This window comes from Acanthaster planci, linkage group LG12 (genome assembly GCF_054643075.1).
Source record: "Acanthaster planci isolate LZ-2023a linkage group LG12, COTS_SCS, whole genome shotgun sequence".
In the NCBI taxonomy this organism is placed as follows: domain Eukaryota; kingdom Metazoa; phylum Echinodermata; class Asteroidea; order Valvatida; family Acanthasteridae; genus Acanthaster; species Acanthaster planci.
The window spans coordinates 1,010,764-1,033,727 of record NC_141788.1 but is presented as its reverse complement, the minus strand read 5'-3'; the positions used below and the strand labels follow the sequence as shown (position 1 = coordinate 1,033,727).

At 40.0% G+C, this 22,964-nt stretch overlaps 2 protein-coding genes and 1 long non-coding RNA gene across 4 annotated transcripts; 1 reads left to right on the top strand and 2 right to left on the bottom strand.

Moving 5' to 3' along the window:
* Nucleotides 1-1,389: 1,389 nt before the first annotated feature.
* Nucleotides 1,390-13,184, bottom strand: LOC147797048 (uncharacterized). Of its 2 annotated transcripts, XR_015427394.1 has the most exons (4): nucleotides 12,850-13,184; nucleotides 3,645-3,820; nucleotides 3,404-3,505; nucleotides 1,390-2,937 (listed from the first exon to the last, which is right to left on the bottom strand). It is a non-coding gene; the product is annotated as an uncharacterized LOC147797048 (long non-coding RNA). The 2 variants fall into 2 exon arrangements; XR_015427393.1 differs by lacking the exon at nucleotides 12,850-13,184 and having other exon boundaries at nucleotides 3,645-7,688.
* A 923-nt stretch (nucleotides 13,185-14,107) lies between these two features.
* Nucleotides 14,108-20,263, top strand: ebna1bp2 (EBNA1 binding protein 2). Its single transcript, XM_022241542.2, has 9 exons — nucleotides 14,108-14,230; nucleotides 15,579-15,662; nucleotides 16,007-16,188; nucleotides 16,320-16,443; nucleotides 16,780-16,869; nucleotides 17,125-17,200; nucleotides 17,590-17,695; nucleotides 18,015-18,165; nucleotides 18,917-20,263. The coding sequence occupies exons 1-9, from the start codon at nucleotides 14,123-14,125 to the stop codon at nucleotides 19,007-19,009; spliced, it is 1,014 nt and encodes a 337-aa protein (XP_022097234.2). The 5' UTR covers nucleotides 14,108-14,122; the 3' UTR covers nucleotides 19,010-20,263.
* Nucleotides 19,736-22,844, bottom strand: fam183a (family with sequence similarity 183 member A). Its single transcript, XM_022241544.2, has 4 exons — nucleotides 22,541-22,844; nucleotides 22,050-22,109; nucleotides 21,100-21,203; nucleotides 19,736-20,698 (listed from the first exon to the last, which is right to left on the bottom strand). The coding sequence occupies exons 1-4, from the start codon at nucleotides 22,683-22,685 to the stop codon at nucleotides 20,585-20,587; spliced, it is 423 nt and encodes a 140-aa protein (XP_022097236.2). The 5' UTR covers nucleotides 22,686-22,844; the 3' UTR covers nucleotides 19,736-20,584.
* Nucleotides 22,845-22,964: the final 120 nt, after the last annotated feature.

Here is a 22,964-nt window from a genome sequence, read left to right as displayed (position 1 = left end):
TGAAAAGAGCCATATTGCTATATATAGCCATTGACGGGAGTTTTCATTTTACTAGTACTGACGCGACCGTAAGGCATGCATTTCACAGCTATGAGAACCACCGAAGTGCAGTTCCCACTAAGGGTGCAGACCACTAATTCAAGTGAGAATTTCTGGCCAGCTTATTAGCATTAAAGGTGCCCACTTCCACAGCATCTTTGGAAAAAGGAGATCGTTTGGCCCCCAAAATGGTGAGATTGTGTAAATCCTTGCCAGGATCAATCCCTGCGTCTTTGAGCTTTCTCATGAAAGCAGAATGGCTAAAAACTACGGTTGAAAAATGGTCCTAAGTGCCCGAGAAGGTTGAGGGTTGCCACTTGAAAAATGGCTGCAATCAGACTTCAGAAAAATCAGTTTTGGGGGTGATTTTGTTTTATGGGAATACTTTGAAAAATGTAATTGGTTAACCCACAAAAAATTGAGAAGAAATTGAAATAATAGTGACCGGACAAGAATTTCATTTTTGTTTCAGAAATCTCAGGGATGTTGGCTTGCATGTTATTGGGCCCTGAGCAATGCTGATTTTACGCTGTTTTTACGCTCCTTGAATTACAGGAGCCCCCGTTGCTGGGAAACTGGCGCCCCCTCTTGGTCCCGCTCTCGGACCATAGGCCTAGATATCTTGGAACGATTCTTCGCAAGGACTGTACCTCTGGTCGATTCGGTGGTATCCTCTTGCCTTCCCCATCGGATCCCGTTGGTACCTGTTGGTTCTTTATCAACCTTTGCTAAGACTCAACTTCCATAGATGGCAGGGTGAGGGGGGGACGGGGCGGCACAGACCAATTCTGACGACGATTAGTGTCAGTGCTAAATGGTCCTATTCTTACAGACATTGAACTTTCAACTTTAAGTTCGAAAGTGTGAATATCAGCAACCCCTGCATCTTCAAGTTGAAAATTTAGTCACGTGGTTTGCCATTTAATTTGATATGCAAATTCTGAGACTAAGGTGCGTTTCAGTAATTAATATAAACATAGGTAAAGGGTGGACCAACATGTAGTTTTGAATCTTTAGAATCTTCAAACAACTCGTTTCGGACTGGAGATTTCCCCCGTGATGACCAAAATACCGGAGAAGAGTAAGACGGCTCTTACTGCATTGGCAAAAAGCAATCGTCTCGTATTGTCAGAAATATAGCATATAACAGGAACCCATTAGATGGCCTTCACGATAGTTCAGTCGATTTCCTGCACCTCATTATGCTGAATGCAAAAATTCTTAGGCACAACCGCACTTGAATTTTTTCCTGGAGTTGGGATGATGCCAGATTTGAGTTTTCAGACACATGTAAAAGGATATTTCCCAAATTGCTGATTAAATTGACAAATCCTTCCCAATTCGGTTCACTTGGCGGTTTTCCTTTTAATGTCGCCAGAATCACACGAAATGAGACAGCAATTATTATACCTTTATTGTTTACAAGTTTTGTTAACAAATAGCAGCTAACATGGCCGAAACATGTCATAATAACCATCTAATTACATGTCTCAAAACTGTAGGATAGCTAGAACATGACGTGTGTCCTTAGGCTAATAGCTGTCTCATTTCGTTTGGATTCGATTACATTTTCTTATCTCACGATCAGCAGCAAACGATCACACATCCAAACAGACAAATAAAGGGCGGATCGGGAGGAGGGCAATGAAGCAATTCCCCCAAGGATTTATTTTTATTATAGGCAATTTTTTGGGTCTATTTTATTTTTAAAATTCCTTCAAAAAGCGTGTAAAGAACCCAAAATAGAGCCACACAACTAGAGGCGATAGGTTACATGAAACCCCCCCCCCAACAAAGTCCCCTGCAGTTTTGGTTTCCGGATCCGCCCTTGAATAAACCCATGCCCTCACAATTTGTTTTAACAATACTCGTTTATTACTGTTAATTATTCCGTGTTTATCACTGTCCATCATTAGTATTTTTAACTCGGACCTTGTTCCCACGGAAGCCATTTTCGATCATATCCAGTGTTATCTGGCCTAAATAGCCAGACTATTTTTTGCCCGGAGCTCATTTTCAGTTCTCTAAATATGGCTTAAAACGTTTAGATATAATTTATAAGAAATTATTAAAATTATTAAATTAAATTATTCAAAATTTACAACTGGTATTAATTCGTTAACGTTTATTTCCAATGGTGTTATTTTTAATCTTAGGTTCCAAAAATGAAAAATTAAGCCCCACTTTCAATTCAAAATGGTCGAAAATGAACAGTCTTTTGCAAAGCAATAGGCCTACTAACATCAGTCCTTCAAAACTGTTCGAAATTGAGACTAAGGTTGATCCGAAATACAAGAGTGCAGTTTTAATGGCTTCACAAGGGTCCCTTTAAACCTATTACGTTCCCCTCTCTCATCCAGTCATTGAGTAAAAACCAGATGAGAACGTTGGGGGATACTCTGAAAATCCCCCCCCCCGCGTTTATTACAGTTTAATGAATGGTCGAGCTCCCCTACCGATATGATGCAGTGATGTGGATTTTGGCAAATAATTTGTTGACTTGAAACTATTCCAAGACGGAAAACTAGTATGATGAACTATTCGCTAGTTTGGAAAGATTCAAAACTAACAAAGGAAATTGTATATAATTATTTAAAGGAGGTATAATTTACACTCTAAACAAAGTTGGTTAGATACTCTATTATCTCAAACACTGCATCTAGACAGTTCAGCAGGGTCAGCAGTTTACAGGCTTTTTGAAGAAACTGTTCGGAATTTTTAAATTAATTTTTGGGTCCTCTAAAAAAACCAATACTGGCTATCCTGGGGGGCCCTCTCTGTACTGGCCCAACGCCGAAGCTTGAAGATTGTCTTGAGGGCAAAAAGACCACTCGATGGGTTGGAGCTACTCCGTGTTCGTCCACTGGTGTCACTGGTGTCGCTGGCTTCAATAACGAGCTGCGTGGATGACAGAGTTGGAAATAATTCAATTTATCGTTTCAGGCTGAGAAACAGGAATAAACAACACAGAAGGCTGCTAAATAAAAACTTTTGCGTTTCCCTGTTCTGAAAACAAGGCGTCTGAAATGTCGACCACGAAGTTAAAGGAAACTCTGGACCCTTTTGTCGGTTTTTATCTCCATTCAAAGAAATCGGACATAAAGACACTTAAAGCAGACTGAAGTTGAAATCCGCAAGGTAGGACAAGGTTTAAACTTCGACACAGAAGACAGTAAATTGCCACATTCAGATACAAAGGACGCCATTCACTGGACTCTTTAGATGAAGGGAAAATCTCACTAATTGAGAAAGAGAAATATCACTTGAGCATCTTCAAAAACCATTTTAAAAGGAGCACGGAAGTGACTTGTCCACTCTGGGGCATTGGGAAGGGGAAATATAAAACAGGAATACCTTGGCATACCTTGAAGGGCCCAATAGAATGAACAGCAAGTGGAATTCTGTGACAAGTCATTAATCCTCGTCATGTTGGAAGTGGAGACGATCTTCCAGCTGCAATCCCAGTCTTCATTCAGGAAAGAATGGAAGGAGGGAGAGAAATGAATATCTGGATATAGAACATTTCTAATACAGTGCTAAAATTGAAGAGCTGCACAGAATGGGACTTCTAAAATGAAGATTTTAAAGATGTACTGTCAACTTGCCTTTCAGATGTTAAGATGACAAACTCATCAAATTGGGTCAAAGTCCTCTTCCAGTTCTTCCTGGTTGCAATCGCTCCTCGCTCCTGATCGTCCAGTTGAATAGGTCCTTCTTGAGAGGCTTTTCCTTATCAAGCAAGGCACACGGGTGGAAAGATAGTCATTGACTGCGTCTCATTCTGTCAAGATAAAAAGAAAAATACTCGGCCTTTGCTGGCCATGGTAGTAAATGTGGCTGTGATTTCTTACAAGAACACGTCTGTCACGTCACCCGGGTATCAAGAGTCAATGTTATAAATATAGGCCAAACTAATTACGTTACTTCCTACCTAGGCCTTGCTATTTTCATAACTAAAGCAACTTATTCTACAATAACCAGATAATACCAATCGTTTATAAATTGTGGTTTTCAAATTTTTAAAGGGCTGCAGGCAACACCATCGTCGTTTTGAAGCCTACGAGACAACTTGAAGCACTGTCGCGGCTAACCATGGCCAGCGCGGTATACCGTATGCGTCGGAGAGCAAGACACCAGCAGAGCTGGTAAGACCATTCGAATAAACTGGCAAGGTATGATGTAATACCAAGTGTTTCTCGCCACGCATCCCACTTTTTATACATCCACAAGAGAACCGATGACTGCACGTGTGTAAACAAATTTAAGTGTGACGTCGTCAGTACAGTCGTCAGACCACAATGCCAACTGACTCACAGTATAATTTCTGTCCATTTGTGAATAAGTTGCCGATCTTTGAGGATCGGACTTACTTAGTGAATGAACATTTTCACAAGCGAAGGAACCATTCACGTGACTTACGATACTAGCAGATGATTTCAGTCACGATTTACAAGGACTGTTAGACAAGCAGGGCTATAACTTGGACAAGGGAAACTGAGCGTATCTGGGGAAAGCACCCACGAAACATCAACATCACCACACTGAATATACTTGTGCAGCGGATACTGGTAACTTCACCAGAGCTCACATTAGTCTATTAAAAATGTAACTTTTAAACGTAACGCAACTTATCAACAAAGCTCAAACATGAGCCATATTGTCGTATACGAAAAGCGTATACGGAAATGGATATAGGCGCATGCAAAGGCGTCACACAATTTTCTTCCCAGTGGGATGTTGTCATATTTGTCATATATGACGACTATATTCAAGCCAATAAAACATTATACCCTTGCCATTTCGATTTTTTCCGGAAGACGAAGGGGTGGAATTGTTTACAATTCAATGGAGAATAGCGAATGGAATCCCTCCACAGACTTTTTTTCGAATATTAAAGGGGATCGTTTGGTGACTTTTTTCCGAAGATGGCAGGTCGAATCGATTGATTTTTAATTTGACAAGGATCGTTTTACGTAGTTTTCGAAGATAACATGCTTTCCCTTTTCTTTTTTAACGATACCGATTTGAATCATTTTCGAAGGGGACAGGGATCATTTTATGAGTACTTTTGAAGACAACAGGTCGAATCGCACCGAATCATTTTATTTGATGAAGATCACTTTGCGCATTTTTCAGAAATTTTTAAAAGAAACACCCTCGCCGCAGAACGTCGCGGAATCGCCTTGCGAGTTACGGAAGATGACTTGGTGGATCGTTTGAATCATTTTTTAGAAGATGGTAGGGCGAATCGCCCTGATTATTTCTAATGTACAGATGATCCCTTTTGGGGTTTTTTCGGAAGATGAATGACACGGTAATCGTGTATTGAGTAGACCGCACCTCGTTCAACACAATCATTTTAATATACGTACCATTAAAGATTACACTCGTTTTGTCGGAGCTTGTATACACAATTTGACAGTATTTTGGTAGACGGTGGAATGGAATAGCGAGTGCAATACCTTCGAAGATTTCTTTTTCAAGTATGACATCCAATCGACCGATTATTTTTAATTCAATGGTGATGGCTTTGTGGATTTTTCGAGGATAACGCTGAACTCGCTCGTTTAATAGAAATTGACTTAAACCTAAACCGTCATATTGGCCAAATATGACAATATCACACCCAGTAATTTTAAGGACATGTAGAATACCCTCGTCGTATTGTCGAAGATGGTGCAATGCAAACACATTGATGTTTTATTTCGAAGAATATTATTATTTTATTTCTTAGAATGGTACGCTTGATGAACTCTTTTAAAGAACGGGAGGAATACCTTTTCGTAATGTCAATAGATTTTATTATTTGGAGCAGTTTTTTGAAGATATCAGCGTGGATCGTCCAGCGGGCAGGTCGAGTCGTCCTAACTTTTTTGTTTGAACATGACGACAAATTGTATCATTCAGATTTATTTCTTGACGATCGCTTTGCGGATTTTTCGAAAACGATGTGGTGGAACTTGGTGATTTATTTCCCTTTTTTCCCACATATAGCGTTAAGAGTCATTTTGTGGATTTTATATCGATAGATATTTTTTTCGGAACGGAATTTTTCGAAGGTGTCAGTGGGGATCGTCTGACAGATTTTTGAAGATGGCTGGTCAGGTTGGTCTGATTATTATTTTTTTCGAATACATAGACGCCAGGGTAGAATCGTATAATCGAATTTTATGTTATGACGACCGCTTAGCGGATTTTTCAAAAATGATGCTGTGGAACGCAATGATTTACTGAAAATGACAGAGTAAAAAATAACATCGTATTTACACAGGGGCCTCGTTCATATTTTAAGAAAACCGATCGGAATACCCATGTCGTTTTCTTAATAGATTTTTAAATTTTTGAACAGAACGTGGTAGAACCACTTTGTGATTTGGGGTTTTCTTTACATTTCAGCGTAAATCTTTTGAAATATTTTTTCGAGAAAGCAGGTCGAACGACAACAGAACGTGGTAGAACCGCTTTGTGATTTGGGGTTTTAGATTTCAGCGTAGAACTTTGGAGCGATGTTATCGAGGATAGCAGGTAGAACGATAACAGAACGTAGTAGAATCGCTTTGTGATTTGGGGTTTTCTTTAGATTTCAGCGTAGATCTTTTGAAATATTTTGTCGAGAAAGCAGGTCGAACGACAACAGAACGTGGTAGAACCGCTTTGTGATTTGGGGTTCTTTAGATTTCAGCGTAGATCTTTTGAAATATTTTTTCGAGAAAGCAGGTCGAACGACAACAGAACGTGGTAGAACCGCTTTGTGATTTGGGGTTTTCTTTAGATTTCAGGTTAGATCTTTTGAAATATTTTTTTCGAGGAAAGCAGGTTGAACGACAACAGAACGTGCTAGAACCGCTTTGTGATTTAAGGTTTTTCATTAGATTTCAGCGTAGATCTTTTGAGGGATTTTATCGAGGATAGCAGGTCGAACGATAACAGAACGTGGTAGAACCACTTTGTGATTCGGGGTTTTTCTTTAGATTTTAGGTTAGATCTTTTGAAATATTTTTTGACGAAAGCAGGTCGAACGATAACAGGACGTGGTAGAACCGCTTTGTGATTTGGTGTTTTTCTTAAGATTTCAGGTTAGATCTTTTGAAATATTTTTTCGACGAAAGCAGGTCAAACGATAACAGGACGTGGTAGAACCGGTTCATGATTTTGGGTTTTTCTTTAGATTTCAGCGTAGATCTTTGGAGCGATGTTATCGAGGATAGCAGGTAGAACGATAACAGGACGTGGTAGAACCGGTTCGTGATTTTGGGTTTTTCTTTAGATTTCAGCGTAGATCTTTTGAAGTATTTTTCAAGTAGAGCAGGTCCAACGATAACAGAACGTGGTAGAACCGCTTTGTGATTTGGAATTTTTCTTTAGATTTCAGCATAGATCTTTTGAGGGTTTTTTGCGAGGAAAGCAGGTTGAACGATAACAAAACGTGCTAGAACCGCTTTGTGATTTGGGGTTTTTCATTAGATTTCAGCATAGATCTTTGGAGCGATGTTATCGAGGATAGCGAGGTCGAACGATAACAAAACGTGGTAGAACCGCTTTGTGATTTAGGTTTCTTTACATTTCAGCGAGATCTTTTGAAATAATTTTTTCAAGGAAAGCAGGTCGAACGATTAAAGAATGTGGTAGAACCACTTTGTGATTTGGGGTTTTTAGATTTCAGAGTAGATATTTTGAAATATTTTTCAAGGAAAGCAGGTCGAACGATTAAAGAATGTGGTAGAACCACTTTGTAATTTGGGTTTTTTCTTTAGATTTCACCGTAGATCTTTTGAAATATTTTTCAAGGAAAGCAGGTCGAACGATTACAGAATGTGGTAGAACCACTTTGTAATTTGGGGTTTTTCTTTAGATTTCAGCGTAGATGTTTTGAGGGAATTTATGGACGATAGCGAGTCAAACGATAACAGAACATAGTAGAACCGCTTTGTGATTTGGGGTTTTTCTTTAGATTTCAGCGTAGATCTTTTGAAATATTTTTTCGACGAAAGCAGGTCGAACGACAACAGGACGTGGTAGAACCGCTTTGTGATTTGGTGTTTTTCTTAAGATTTCAGGTTAGATCTTTTGAAATATTTTTTCGACGAAAGCATGTCAAACGATAACAGGACGTGGTAGAACCGGTTCATGATTTTGGGTTTTTCTTTAGATTTCAGCGTAGATCTTTGGAGCGATGTTATCGAGGATAGCAGGTAGAGCGATAACAGGACGTGGTAGAACTGGTTCGTGATTTTGGGTTTTTCTTTAGATTTCAGCGTAGATCTTTTGAAGTATTTTTCAAGTAGAGCAGGTCCAAAGATAACAGGACGTGGTAGAACCACTTTGTGATTTGGGTTTCTTTAGAGTTCAGCTTAGATCTCTTGAAATATTTTTTCGAGGAAAGCAGGTCCAACGATAACAGAACGTAGTAGAACTGCTTTGTGATTTGGGGTTTTTCTTTAGATTTCAGCGTAGATCTTTTGCAATATTTTTTCGAGGAAAGCAGGTTGAACGACAACAGAACGTGGTAGAACCGCTTTGTGATTTGGGGTTTTTCATTAGATTTCAGCGTAGATCTTTTGAGGGATTTTATCGAGGAAAGCAGGTCGAACGATAACAGGACGTGGTAGAACCACTTTGTGATTTGGGTTTCTTTAGAGTTCAGCTTAGATCTTTTGAGGGTTTTTTGCGAGGAAAGCAGGTCGAACGACAACAGAACGTGGTAGAACCACTTTGTGATTTGGGGTTTTTCTTTAGATTTCAGCGTAGATTGTTTTGAGGGATTTTATCGAGGATAGCGAGTCAAACGATAACAAAAGATGGCGGGTGGAACTTTTTCGCTGACGATCGCTTTGCGAGTTTTTCGATAATGAAGCAGTGGATCTCGCTGTTTCACTCGAAATGACAGTAAAACGCACACGTCATACTAGCGCTCGTTTACACCGAAGACCTTATTCAGCCAGGTCATTCTAAAGGACGGGAGGAATACCCGTGTCATATCGATGATTTTTTTTTTCTTTCTTAAAACCTTTTTTGGACGATATCGGCATGGATCATCTGACGGAATTTTCAAAGATAGCAGATCAATTCAACCCGATTTTTTTTATTTTTTGCGAATAAGACGCTGTAGATCGTTTGATAGTTGTTTTCGCTGACAGAAAATTAATCGTACCAATAAAGTTTTATTTGACGGCGATCGCTTAACGGTTTTTTTTTAACATTTACCTGGTGGAACGCACAGTAAAATGAGTACTTGAAACGCAGAATACCCTCGTAGCTTTGTCGAAGATTGTGCGATGCGATCAATCCGTTTTTATTACGTTTTATTTCGAGAAACAATGGAGTCGACTAGCTTTCACTTTTCTTTCCAAGCGATTTAATCATTTTGGCCTTTTTTCGAAGTTTGATGTTAATCGTTAATTTTTTTGCAGATGGCAAGTTGAAAAACGGGAAGAACGCGCTTCGTCGTTTAGAGGAGAACGTAATGAAATTCTAGATTTTTTACGCAGACGTCAGCGTGGATCGTTTTAAGGATTTATTTTTTTGAAGATAGCAGGTGAATTCGCCCTGATTATTTTGAATTTGAAGACGATTGCTAAGCGGAATATTCGAGAACGCACGACACAAGAAATCGCTCGTATTATTCAAAATGGCTGAGCAAAACGTGGCCGTCAAAATTGCTGAACGAGACCCCCCCACATTTAATTTAAATAGCGGCTAGAATACCCTCGTTTTTTATTTTCACGATAACGAATTCCAAGTTAATTTTCTTAAGATGTGGCCGTTTGATTGAAAATAACCGAGTGAAACGTAACCGCCGTTTGGTTGCACGACGAGGTTTGACGAGGATATGGCACTCGATATTGCTTTGCAATTCTTATTTCAAAAAAGAATGACAGAATAAAATCGTTTAACGACTTAGTGATGGTGTAGGGGCGATGTGGATCTACTTGCCACTTTTTTCAAAGATAAAGGGGTGGAACTGCTTGGTGTTTCAATTTTGATATCATGGGATGAAGTCGGTAACAATTTGTGAAAAGGCTAATGATCGAGTCCGACCAGACAACAGACCCGCCATTGTCCTTCCATCTATGAAAATTATTACATCATTTCCACTTGACAACAGACCCGCCATTGTCCTTCCATCTATGAAAATTATTACATCATTTCCACTTGACAACAGACCCGCCATTGTCCTTCCGTCTTTGAAAATTATTACATCATTTCCACTTGACAACAGACCCGCCATTGTCCTTCCGTCTTTGAAAATTATTACATCATTTGAACCGGACAACAGACCCGCCATTGTCCATCCATCTTTGCAAATTATTACATCATTTGAACCAGACAACAGACCCGCCATTGTCCCTTCATCTTTGCAAATTATTACATCATTTGAACCAGACAACAGACCCGCCATTGTCCCTTCATCTTTGCAAATTATTACATCATTTCAACTTGACAACAGACCCGCCATTGTCCTTCCATCTTTGCAAATTATTACATCATTTCAACTTGACAACAGACCCGCCATTGTCCTTCCATCTTTGAAAATTATTACATCATTTCAACTTGACAACAGACCCGCCATTGTCCTTCCATCTTTGAAAATTATTACATCATTTCAACTTGACAACAGACCCGCCATTGTCCTTCCATCTTTGAAAATTATTACATCATTTGAACCGGACAACAGACCCGCCATTGTCCTTCCATCTTTGAAAATTATTACATCATTTGAACCAGACAACAGACCCGCCATTGTCCTTCCATCTTTGGAGATTATTACATCATTTCAACTGGACAACAGACCCGCCATTGTCCCTTCATCTTTGGAGATTATTACATCATTTCAACTGGACAACAGACCCGCCATTGTCCTTCCATCTTTGGAGATTATTACATCATTTCAACTGGACAACAGACCCGCCATTGTCCTTCCATCTTTGGAGATTTATACATTATATTAATTGGACAACAGGCCCGCCATCGTCCTTCCATCTTTGGAGATTTATACATCATTTCAACTGGACAACAGACCCGCCATTGTCCTTCCATCTTTGCAAATTATTACATCATTTGAACCGGACAACAGACCCGCCATTGTCCCTTCATCTTTGCAAATTATTACATCATTTGAACCGGACAACAGACCCGCCATTGTCCCTTCATCTTTGCAAATTATTACATCATTTGAACCGGACAACAGACCCGCCATTGTCCCTTCATCTTTGGAGATTTATACATTATATTAATTGGACAACAGGCCCGCCATCGTCCTTCCATCTTTGGAGATTTATACATCATTTCAACTGGACAACAGACCCGCCATTGTCCTTCCATCTTTGCAAATTATTACATCATTTGAACCGGACAACAGACCCGCCATTGTCCCTTCATCTTTGCAAATTATTACATCATTTGAACCGGACAACAGACCCGCCATTGTCCCTTCATCTTTGCAAATTATTACATCATTTGAACCGGACAACAGACCCGCCATTGTCCCTTCATCTTTGCAAATTATTACATCATTTGAACCAGACAACAGACCCGCCATTGTCCCTTCATCTTTGCAAATTATTACATCATTTCAACTGGACAACAGACCCGCCATTGTCCTTCCATCTTTGCAAATTATTACATCATTTCAACTGGACAACAGACCCGCCATTGTCCTTCCATCTTTGAAAATTATTACATCATTTCAACTGGACAACAGGCCCGCCATTGACCTTCCATATTTGCAAATTATTACATCATTTGAACCGGACAACAGACCCGCCATTGTCCCTTCATCTTTGCAAATTATTACATCATTTGAACCGGACAACAGACCCGCCATTGTCCCTTCATCTTTGCAAATTATTACATCATTTGAACCGGACAACAGACCCGCCATTGTCCCTTCATCTTTGCAAATTATTACATCATTTGAACCGGACAACAGACCCGCCATTGTCCTTCCATCTTTGAAAATTATTACATCATTTCAACTGGACAACAGGCCCGCCATTGACCTTCCATATTTGCAAATTATTACATCATTTGAACCGGACAACAGACCCGCCATCGTCCTTCCATCTTTGGAGATTTATACATTATTTCCATCAGACAACAGACCCGCCATTGTCCTTCCATCTTTGCAAATTTATACATCAATTTAACCGGACAGCAGTCCCGCCGCTGTCTCTTTCCTCCAATGAAAATCGAAACGAGAATGGATCCAAGTTCTATTTGTGAAATCACCTTTTAAAGATTCAATGGAACCTACTCAAGTGAATCTGTAAAACTCTGCAGATTAAATCTTGTTCCTCCACGAGTTGTTGACGAGTTGAACCAGCACGTTGCACCTGGATGCATTCCTCGCCTTTCAAGTTTTGTGAAGGCAGACTCTGGGCCACGCCCACTCATGCGAATAAAGCGCGTGCAAGTTTCATTCATAAGCAAATTACACTATTCGTACAAATCTGTTTCATTGCTCGTTTGCACCCAACAAAGTTGAAATTTGTTGTTAGTATTGCCAGTATTTGGGTGGCGGCGTTCACTTCGATTTGGGCAGCGTTTTTGTCAAACTAAAGGGGACGGCTGAAAAGAAAACGCACCTTTCTTCAGCCAGTCTATAGCGTAACCCTAAAACACACCCCCTTCAACAAGCAACTTGTTTCGAGCTACAATACCTTTTGACCGAAAATAAAGCTGTTAATTGGCTGAAGACACGACTAACGTTATAGAAAATGATTTCCATCTTTACCGTGCGACTGAACGTTTCTGTTAGAGGTGTGTAACTCCGCATACGTAGGTCGGTTTCTTCTATGAAAGCAAACTTACCACAGTGCTTGCCTGTGCCTTATACGTCCCACTGGTTCAAAATCATCATTCAGATCATTCGACATTGTCCACAATAAGCACAGTCCAAAAACCACATTCCGAAGAATTTCATCTCGCGAGTCGCGACATTATTTCCCAGTATCGTCGACGAAAGTTCGGGAAATTTTACGTTAATTCAGGTCCGGCGGTAAAGGTGAATCAGACCGCCAGTACATTTGAAGTCTCCTCCGAGGGTAATTTGGCACATTGAATGAATGCTGCATCTCCTTTCCTGTTGAACCCAGCAGCGTAACAAAAAAGAAGTGAAACGGTCGTCTTTTTGTACTACGTATATCAGACGGAGTACCAAGAAATATTTCTCCGCACTGACGTTGTTCACAGTCTCTTCTGTCTGTAATTCTTATGCCACTTTAATATTTTTCTTATTTATTCCTTTAACAAAAATAAAAACGCCATTACTTTTTTCTCGAGATGGACTCCCTTTTTTTTTAGTCATAACAAGGCCCTATTTTCCAGGAATTAATAATTATGAAAAAGAGATGTCACATACCTTGTTTTATTGGTCAGACGGGGTCCGAGTGACTTTGGTCTGTCAAACTAGCTAATTTGATTGGACAAACACATGCATGTCACTTGGCAGAAGAAAAGAAATTTGCGTGCGACCGCCCACTTTATTTGCATTGGCATCCAGAGGTTTCTTTGAATATCCGAGCAGCTTTTGTTCGCAGAATTCGAACAATTTTTGTGAATGATGGTATGTCAGTGGGCGGGCCGGGGGGGGCTTGGTATCCCTGGCTTACTGGATTCTCTTCTTTCAAGGGTACGTTCCGCACCACAGGTATTTATGCCGACCTCACCATTTATACCCTTGGGCCATTTTGGTAAAAAACATATTGATGCAAACACATCCTCCAGTGAAAAAATCTTTAGGGCATTAACTGTGACACCAGTCCATTGGTCAGAGTTTTTTCGGCAAAATCATAATTGCTCTCGGCGAAAATGGAAAAGGAGGGGCAAAGAAGGGGACAGTATAAAAAAAAAAGTGCAGCTCAGGAGGATCAGACTACCATTACACTCAATGATGATGGTACCCCCCCCCCTTGAAAATGGTCACGCGACACCGTCGAAGGTAACTACACAAACTTCATCCAGACTAAGTCTGTGACTTTTCGTAGAGCTCCATTATGATTTTAGAAGTGCGCCCTCTTCGGTCGTTAATTTCGCTTAAACTTGCATGCTCTGTGCTTTCATTAAACAGTCGTAGATATGCAAGATGGCGGCTTCCATGCTGGCGAAATTGCCAACCAAACACGTGGGAGAAGCCGATTCAGACGACTATAACTCCAGTTCAGGAGAAGAAAGCGAAAATTCAGACACCGAGGTAATATTTTTCAATATAAATTCGGCTAATTTGAAGATTTAATTTCAAGTTGGTATTCAACTTATGAGGGACGTCGTCAACATGGTAAACTATGCCATTTGGCCATTACTACCGTGCCGGGATCATTCTTTAACTAGTCGTGGTATTTCGTCAAATTCGTGCTTCTTTTCAGGCCATGAGAATGAAAGTTTTAGGTATGCGTCCCGGCATTTTTCATTATTCATTATCTATTTTTTGCAAGATGGTGTGCGTAGTGGCTGTGCACAGCGCATGCCCACAGCAGTGCGTATAGGCATGATAGGGCCTACATGTACAATCTGACTAAGGCCATTTGCCAATACTCAACTTCGTCTCCGTCTCAGGCTTCATATAGGAAATCAAATCCCTGATTGTGGGCCTGAAGCGTTAACTAAAATGAAAAACCGCAATGTTTGGCTCTTTTGCATCTTACTTAATCATGTTTTGTGGCACTATAGTATCAGACTTACAATTGTGCTTACAAAATAGTCCACAAAAACAGTTCAAGCCTGAGACGGAGCCTAGGTCCAGTATTTGTAAACGGCCTAAGTATGAGTCTATCATAGTATGTACATAATGTACACCGATCATTGTCAACTAGGCCGTCATGCCTATCAGAGAATTTAATCGTTTGTGTAGTGGGTAAGTATACATAGGCACCTGGGTATGTGCATTTTATACCCTTTTACTGCTGCTTTGTGATTTAGGATTCGAAATGTTTTTGATAGCCTTTTTGTGTAAATAATGAAAATTTGGTAAATATTGAATTTTTTTGGCGTGGTGTTTTTGGAGTATGCCGGTGGTGGCTGCAAATCTAAAACTTTCATTCTAATGGCCTAAGTTCTGCTGTTTTCTCATCAAAGTCCCTAGGTTTGGATATAATGCCGATGGAGGTAACTCTGGAGTGTTACATTGAATCTTAAAGTGTCAACTGCAAGACAATACATGTCATTCAATGACATTATTGTCATGATTTTCACTGATTGTGATATGATTTGAAAGGATTTGATTTAGACCTATGAGGCTATGTGTAAACTTAAAAAGATGACGAAAACCTTTCCAAAAAATAGATATTCTGCGCAATCTCCAAACTTGCACAAATTTATTGCACTCCATCCTGAGTTGATTTACCTTTGAATAAATTCCATTCCTAGGATAGGGAGTAGGCCTATAATAAGTTTTGCAAGAATAAAGATTGCGCTTGTCATAGATACATGTTAACATTTATTTATTTACTTATTTATCACATCGAGCAGCGGAGGGATCGCCAGTTACATGTAGACCTGTGGTGGGATTCAATGTGACCTTGTGTTTGTGTTTCGCTTTTCAGTTACAGAAAGCATTCGCTAAAGGGTACCTGAAGCCTGGACTAAATGTTGTAACTCATGGACCGAAAAAATGCATCAATGATGTGGTAAGGATGGAAAATTTAGGCCTATAAATGTTGTTTGCAGTCAGTCAATATACGCAATCACTCGATCTTTGTGCAGCCGCACAATCTTACTTCTCAATTTTTCAATCATTCTGCCACCTGCCAATCGCCTTATCTCTCTACTTCATGGTTTTGAAAGATTGTTTCAAACAAGGGAGGTCAAATTGGAGATTGCAAGCAGAATGGATTTGTCCAGAAACAACTAATTAATTTAAAAACCAGTTTGGAGTTCATAAACTTGAGTCATTTAGAACTTTTAGAAATGGATGTCAATAGTAACCCATAAATATTTTGAAGTTCTCATTCCCATATTCCCTTGGTCTCAGGTGGGGATAACAGAAGCCTTGGCAGAGCTCCAACAGGATCTTCCATGGGTTGAGAGGCTTGACATCGTTAACGAGGAGGTCGGGAAAAGAGCAGCAGATGAGGAGGAAGAGGAGCAAGAGGAGTTGAAGAGAGCAACTTCAGCCGATGACGTACACAATGACTTCAAGCGAGAGATGAAATTGTAAGTTCAAGCTGGGCTTGAAACTGGAAAGGTCAAGCATGTTAAGACTGGTGTTCCTGAAGATTTTTTGTCAAGATCCAAACCTTCTGATCTGTCACCATCGTCTTACTGGACGTTTTCTGTCTTGTCAGTTATCGACAGGGCCAAGCGGCAGTCTTGGAAGCTGTTCCTCGACTACAAAAGCTTGGCTTTTGCACAAAGAGACCGGAGGATTACTTTGCTGAGATGGCCAAGTCAGATGAACACATGAGAAAGGTAACTTGTTTACTTGGATTAGGCTTTGAGCAGTATACATGTAACACGTCAAGCTACACCGTATTATGAAGTGATGATATTCACTTCATAATGACAGCACTATGTAGGTGTAATTGTGGACTTCCTGCTTACATTTCAATATTTTTGACTACAAGTGTATGAGATTTTCAATTATTTTGAGTTAATTTTTACGAAAGTGAATCCTATTTGATTTATCAATTTTTCTGAGGTTTAGGATTCCTGGAGATAATTTGCCTTCTACAAGTGCTGTTTTGCCTCAAAAGCTGGAGACTTCATGCTCATTAAAAATTTTAATTGGAAAATCTTTGTTTGCAGGTTCGGAAGAGGCTCATAGGCAGGCAGCTGTCCATAGAAAGATCTGAAAAGGCCAAGAAATTACGAGAACTCAAAAAGTTTGGCAAAAAGGTGAGGAAATCTGTATTTAAATATTTCAAGGCTTAATCTGCATTTATTTGTGTTTCTTGGAGAAAAGGGTTTTGGAAAAGGGATAGATTCTTGTTCTTTTTCCTTCATTTTTGTAAAGGTGTTGATGGCTATGCTGCAGTGACAACATAGGCCGGTGAATTTTACATGTTTGTAACATAAGTATTCTGGTAAAGGTAAATAAGTTTTGGTACTGTTTATGTCTCATGATGATGGTTTGACATTGTTTTTATCAAGGTCCAACATGAGGTGCTCCTGAAGAGACAGAAAGAGAAGAAAGAATTGATGGAATCTGTGAAGAAGTTCAGACGAGGTAACTTAGAATCAGGAGTTTAATTTAAATTCACTAGAACGCAAGCGGATTTTTGGGGGAATCTTAAACGATGTCCAGTGCGCAGTGAGCACTCATAGCTCAGGCATACTTCGTCCCTCTTTTTCTTCTGGTTGAGAGGAATCCCTCTGTCAGAACCCGCCTTGAATACTCCCAAGCTGAGTGAATCGGCTCCAAATTTTGCAAAAGTTTTGCCGAAACCCAAGACACAAAACTCGGTTTGTTATTGCGTGCAGTGCAAAAGATTACAGCAAAGTATTCTGCTAAGGGGCAAAGTCATTATGTATCAAAGCTGGCATCAGATGAACCTTCCAAAGCCAGTACCTCAGTTGTATATATTTGTCTTGACTTTTAACTCCCTTTCCAAACAGGCAAGAAAGATGCCCTTGACATCTTGGAAGATCTCGATCGAAAGCCGGGAAACAGACAAACTAGCAAACGAGGAGTTCCTGATGAAAAGACTGTCAACAAATTTGGGTAAAGAAGCCAATCTCAGTGCTTATAATGAGACTTCTTTGTTCTATGAGTTATCTAGATTGTTTACTTTTTCAAACGGATACATAATCTAGTCTTTGCCCACTTTGGTTTGTTTTTGGGTAAGCATTTTAAGCATCATTAATGATTGGATACAAAACTGTTGACAAAAACGGTATTATAAGAGCAAACAACTTGTAAAAAATTTGTTTTTTAATTGCATTTCAGAAATCCAGAATCACAGGATGGTAATGCAGGTTCATGAGTCTAATTTAACAGGTACCCCTTTCCATATTCTCACTTTCTTGTTTTTGCATTTTAGAAAAGGAAAAAAGCGACAATACAGAGATGAGAAGTTTGGAGAAGGTGGGAAGAAGAGAGGATCCAAGAGAAACACAAAGGAAAGCGCTTACGACGAAAGCCGAGGACAAACATCATTGCGAATCAGAGATCAGGGAGCCAGCTTATTCAAGGTACCAGTGACGTGTTCTTAACAGTCAATTTAACCTCAAGTTGAAGCCAGTATCCTGGTGAGCCTTGAGCTGGGCCAAGAGAGGGCGCAGTTTTCTTAGCAATGGAGGCTCCTTTGCTAGTTCACAAATGACTATGAAATGCATGCATTACAGTCGCATCACCATCAACAAATGAACATTCCCGACCAACCTGGCTCTTTTCAACCAATGAGGGGGTACTTCTACTCAAAGTGGATTATCTAGTAAAGTTTCATTATTGACCTCCGTTTTATTCAGAAATCTGCTTGTAATCTAACACTGCAATTGGGTTTAGTTTTTTGCAAGAAAGGTTTAGCGTTTTGCACACAAGTTTCATGGAAGGTAAAAGTGTTTGCCTTAGCTTAAGCATTTCCTTCAAATCTTGCCATTTGGTTTCGTAACTGGGATTTTTACTGTTGCTTTGAGAACATCATTGGTGTGAAATCCAAAGGTTGGGTCCAAGTTTGACCAATGTGAACAAGATAAGCTGTTCCCAATTATTAAGTGAATTGAAGCACATTTAATCTAGATCTTGCAAAACTAAGGATTGGGACCCAAAAATTTGCATGTTAAAAGCAGAATGTCATTATTAACAGTGCTTTTATTAATGAGGTTAAACTGTATATGAACTTCACTCCAGAGTCAAGAATCATGGAAGTCTGGACTTGGTTACAAGGAATGGAATTATAAATTCTGATAACTTTTTTCATATTTTTTAAAATCAATTCTACAGCCGGGTAAAAAGTATCAGGTACAGCGCAAGAAACAGATGAAGCGTCTCGGAAAGGCACGTAGGCAGCAGGCCAAGTCACGCAGGAAAAAGTGAGGAGGTTGTTGAACCATAGACCAGGAGTGTCCAAGATGACTACCCTCAAGAGTGATGAACTCAAAAGGTTGAACTCTGACCTGGACTCCCCTCCAGTAATTCTTAATCTGAGGGTCACATCCTCGGTTTACAGCAAGCCTAGGTTTTGGCCTTCACGGTTTCTAAGTATGCCGACACGTGCTGACTGTGGACAGCCATAGCTATGGCAGGCCATTACTGGATGTGGACTGATTCTTCATGATGTTTGGAGCAGAAAGGATGTTTAAATAGTGACTTCTTAAATTCCTTTAGATTTTAAAGTACTAATTTGTCTCATGGTTCTGTTTGTTTTTTCTTTGTGAAAAATTTGCTTGGGGGTATAACTCAATTTCAGTGAAGAGGGAGTCGTTTTGGTACCCCGAATGAGCCTGTGCCGTCAACTTGTCCAGAGTATGACCCCCAGGTCATCAGGTTTGGAGATATATCATAACCCCTGAAAGTAAGAGGATTGATGTTAAATTAATTTCTCAATATATGTTGCCAATTAAAATTCCTTAATTATCAATTTTCAGAAATTTCCTTATTTGCTCATATTCATGTAACTGAACATTTTTGGAGAAGTTAAATTCAATGTTGAATTGATATTTCCTGGGCACAGTAGGGCCATCTTCCTTTTACCTTATAACTGTTCCCCGCCCCAACTCAAACTTGACTTGGTTTTTTATAGTCCGAGACCAAAAACAGCAATTGCGGAACCAATTCACTTCTTTTATTTACAAAACTTTACAAATAGGCAACTAAAACCATTAACTGAACACTCTTATATTGAAGGCACTAATGCATGTACCCTAAAGCTTTAACATGACTCGACAATAGAATAAGCCAATCCATTAAGCCCCACCCCGTTGTTTTCTGACCAATCACAGTGGTGATGTATGTCTGACGTGGCACAAAAGTCTAACATGCCGGCACACAAATACGATGTGTGCACCTGGAATATGTAGTGTGCCTTTGGAGAAAGCCATGTGACAAGTGCCCATGTGTGCAGTGGGCGGGGATTACTGGATCGGAAATGCATTCAGTCATGTTATTCTGTGATTGAAAGACTCCCCCTACTTGTACATCACAACAAAGGAGAGATTGGTGTTTCCTAAAGCAAACGTAAATCCCAAATCTTAGAATTCTCAGCACTGCTGTCAGTTGATCAAGGGATGTAAATTTGGAAATCGGAGCTCGGGGTTCCACAACTCCCCCCAAATAAATCCAAAGACTTAAGCTGAGGTTTCTCATGATTGCTGATGTTTAACGACTCCATCACTATAACCAATGGCACTGACGTATCGTTTTCACAGTCCAGCAGTTTACAGAATATGGTAGCTACATAATCTAGGCCATCTGGCGCCCACGTGTTTGTAGTAGAACTCCAGTGTCGCAATGTGCTGTGCTTATGTAGGAGATGATGCACTGTGCACGTGTATTCACGTGTACACATACATGAAATGAAGTCACACGCTCCAGATGTTGAGATGATGGAGCTTTGGAAACAGTACTCTTAAATTCAAAGTTTTCAAAGGAGGCATTTGATTGTCTAAAGAGTTATTGCAGGTTTTCCTGCTGTTCCTTTTGTCTCCACGCTGCATCCATGTATTTGGTGATCTCAGAGTTCTGTCTTGGGAAGTGCAGCCTGCGATCCTCTCGATCCTGAGGTAGCTGAGATAGACAAAAGACAAATACAGAATTCACACAAAATCTTACACTTTGCAATAGATCATAGCAGTGTGCACTTCAATAAAACTCCTTCAATCTGAACATCAAGCTCTGTCCAAAGCTCAAAGTAGATCCTGAATGAATGGATTCTGAGTGACCCAACCCAAATTAAGCACCGGTGCCACACTTGGGTAATGGCCAAGATGTACCAGGCTTGCAAGGTAATGAGTAACTTGAGCCGCAATCCCTTCTCATGAAAATTGCCTTCAAGAAAGATCTAGTGGGGCTGAAATGTTGGACCATCCAGACAAGAACCATTTAAACACAGAAAATTCATAAAAAGGAAATTGGTCAAAAAAGCTTTGGTATGTTCAGATCTGACTATGTTTTGAAAGGCAGTTTACCAGAGGTGTGTAGTACCATCCGACTTCTTGAGCTTCTGTTTGTGGGAATTCAAACTTCTTCACCGGCTCTTGGTAAGAACGCTTGATGATTCGGAGAAAATGATCTGGAATAGGAATGCATATGGCAGGTCACTGGAAGCGTTCTATAGATCCCTAACAGTCATAAATCCTCCAATTTTAATATGATTTCACACACACCTTTAAGTTAAATGGTTTTTACGGTCAGAATTCAAACCGAGCTGTTCGAATTTTCACAGGGGAAAATGTGGCCAAAAACTGGACTAGTGAAGTTAACTCTTCAGTTGAAGTCAAATGGGGTTGGTTGCACATTAAATGCTGATTATTTATAGCCAAACATTGCACAATGTGCGGAAGGGAACCAGAACTGTGAATCGATACAATCACTCAACAGGGGGTGCCCACACTCTAATATTAGCATCCAGGCACAAGCACGTCAGTGTTACCAAAAATATAATAAAATCAGCGATCATCTGTTAACCAAGGTTGAATCTGCCTGTTAAGCATAGGTTACCAGGCAAAATCAACCTTGAGTAACAGGTAAAATTGAGCAGTGGTTAATCGAACATAACCCAAGTTAACCAATGGTCTTTGTTTACTTGCGCTTGGCTGTTAATTGTCATCCAGTTCCTGAATTTAAGGGCCTGAACCTTCCTTGTTAATAGACTGCCTAAATTTCAGGGAGTTTACTGGCTTATCTTGACGTGTCATATCAACTGCTTATGGCTCAGAAGGCAACAAACCAAAGCTTCAAAGTGACTGTGGCTGCTAGGCAGTGTCTTCCATATAGGGTACAAGTACTACAACTTAATACAAGCCGCAGCCACAATGTTTGGACACAGCCAGCCAGCCAGCCATGAGGGCTTTGTGATTAGCTACTGTACAGAGAGCCAGTTTGCACGCAGAGCCAATAGACTTGTCTGTCATCTTACCATCTTCCTCTCCATCAGCTGAATCGTGTAATGAGTTGGGCTTCCCTGTCAATGTGTACACTGTATAGAGGAAAAGGAACAATATTACGCGGTGAAAACCGTCAAAAAATGGAATAATGGAATCAGACTTCACAAACGAAGCTACACTACACTCAGAGCATCGCCAAGCAAATATATAAAAAAATGTGAAGGTGAACCACAATACATGAAGTGTAAAATGGAAGCTAAGGTTAAGGAACAACACAAGTGAAAAGGGCCTTGCTCTTACTTATGTTCTTAGCAACTAGAACTTCCCTCTCTCCATTTGTCAAACATGGCCTAGGCCTACGTAGTTGCTGGCATATTGTTGAAACATGTTTAACAAACAAAACCCAGGAAAATGAAGCCGCACTTCAAATATATGCAACACTTGCACTAAATAAGATTAAATCAAGGACTGAAGGCGAGGAGTCAAATCCTCGATAAAAAAAACAGAGACGGAGTGGACTTACTTTTCTTGAACGGGTTAATACTGTAGTTGGTGTACAACTTCTGAGTTTTATTCTCTTTCTGAATCGTCTCACAGAGGATGGCATTTTGGTGAACGATGTTGATTGGTTCCTTCTCTTTTGTCTTCTGTCCTGCAGCCTGGGCCATATCTGGTTGCCAAATATTAATTCTGTCCCAATAAATTAAGTGCAGACTTCCAGAGCTACCAAAACGACAACACCGTACACCTAAATCATGTAAATGGCCCGGACTCAACTAGACTGAACTGTACGAATTCTGTGTGGTACGGTATATGTGTTGCATGCGTGTACTGTGAAAGTAAACAATGGTTGCCAGGGGTGTCGACCCGCAATGCATATGCATAAGGTAACCGTGCAACATTTACATAATCGCTTATGATAACTTCAATCAAACGCCCTCATACAA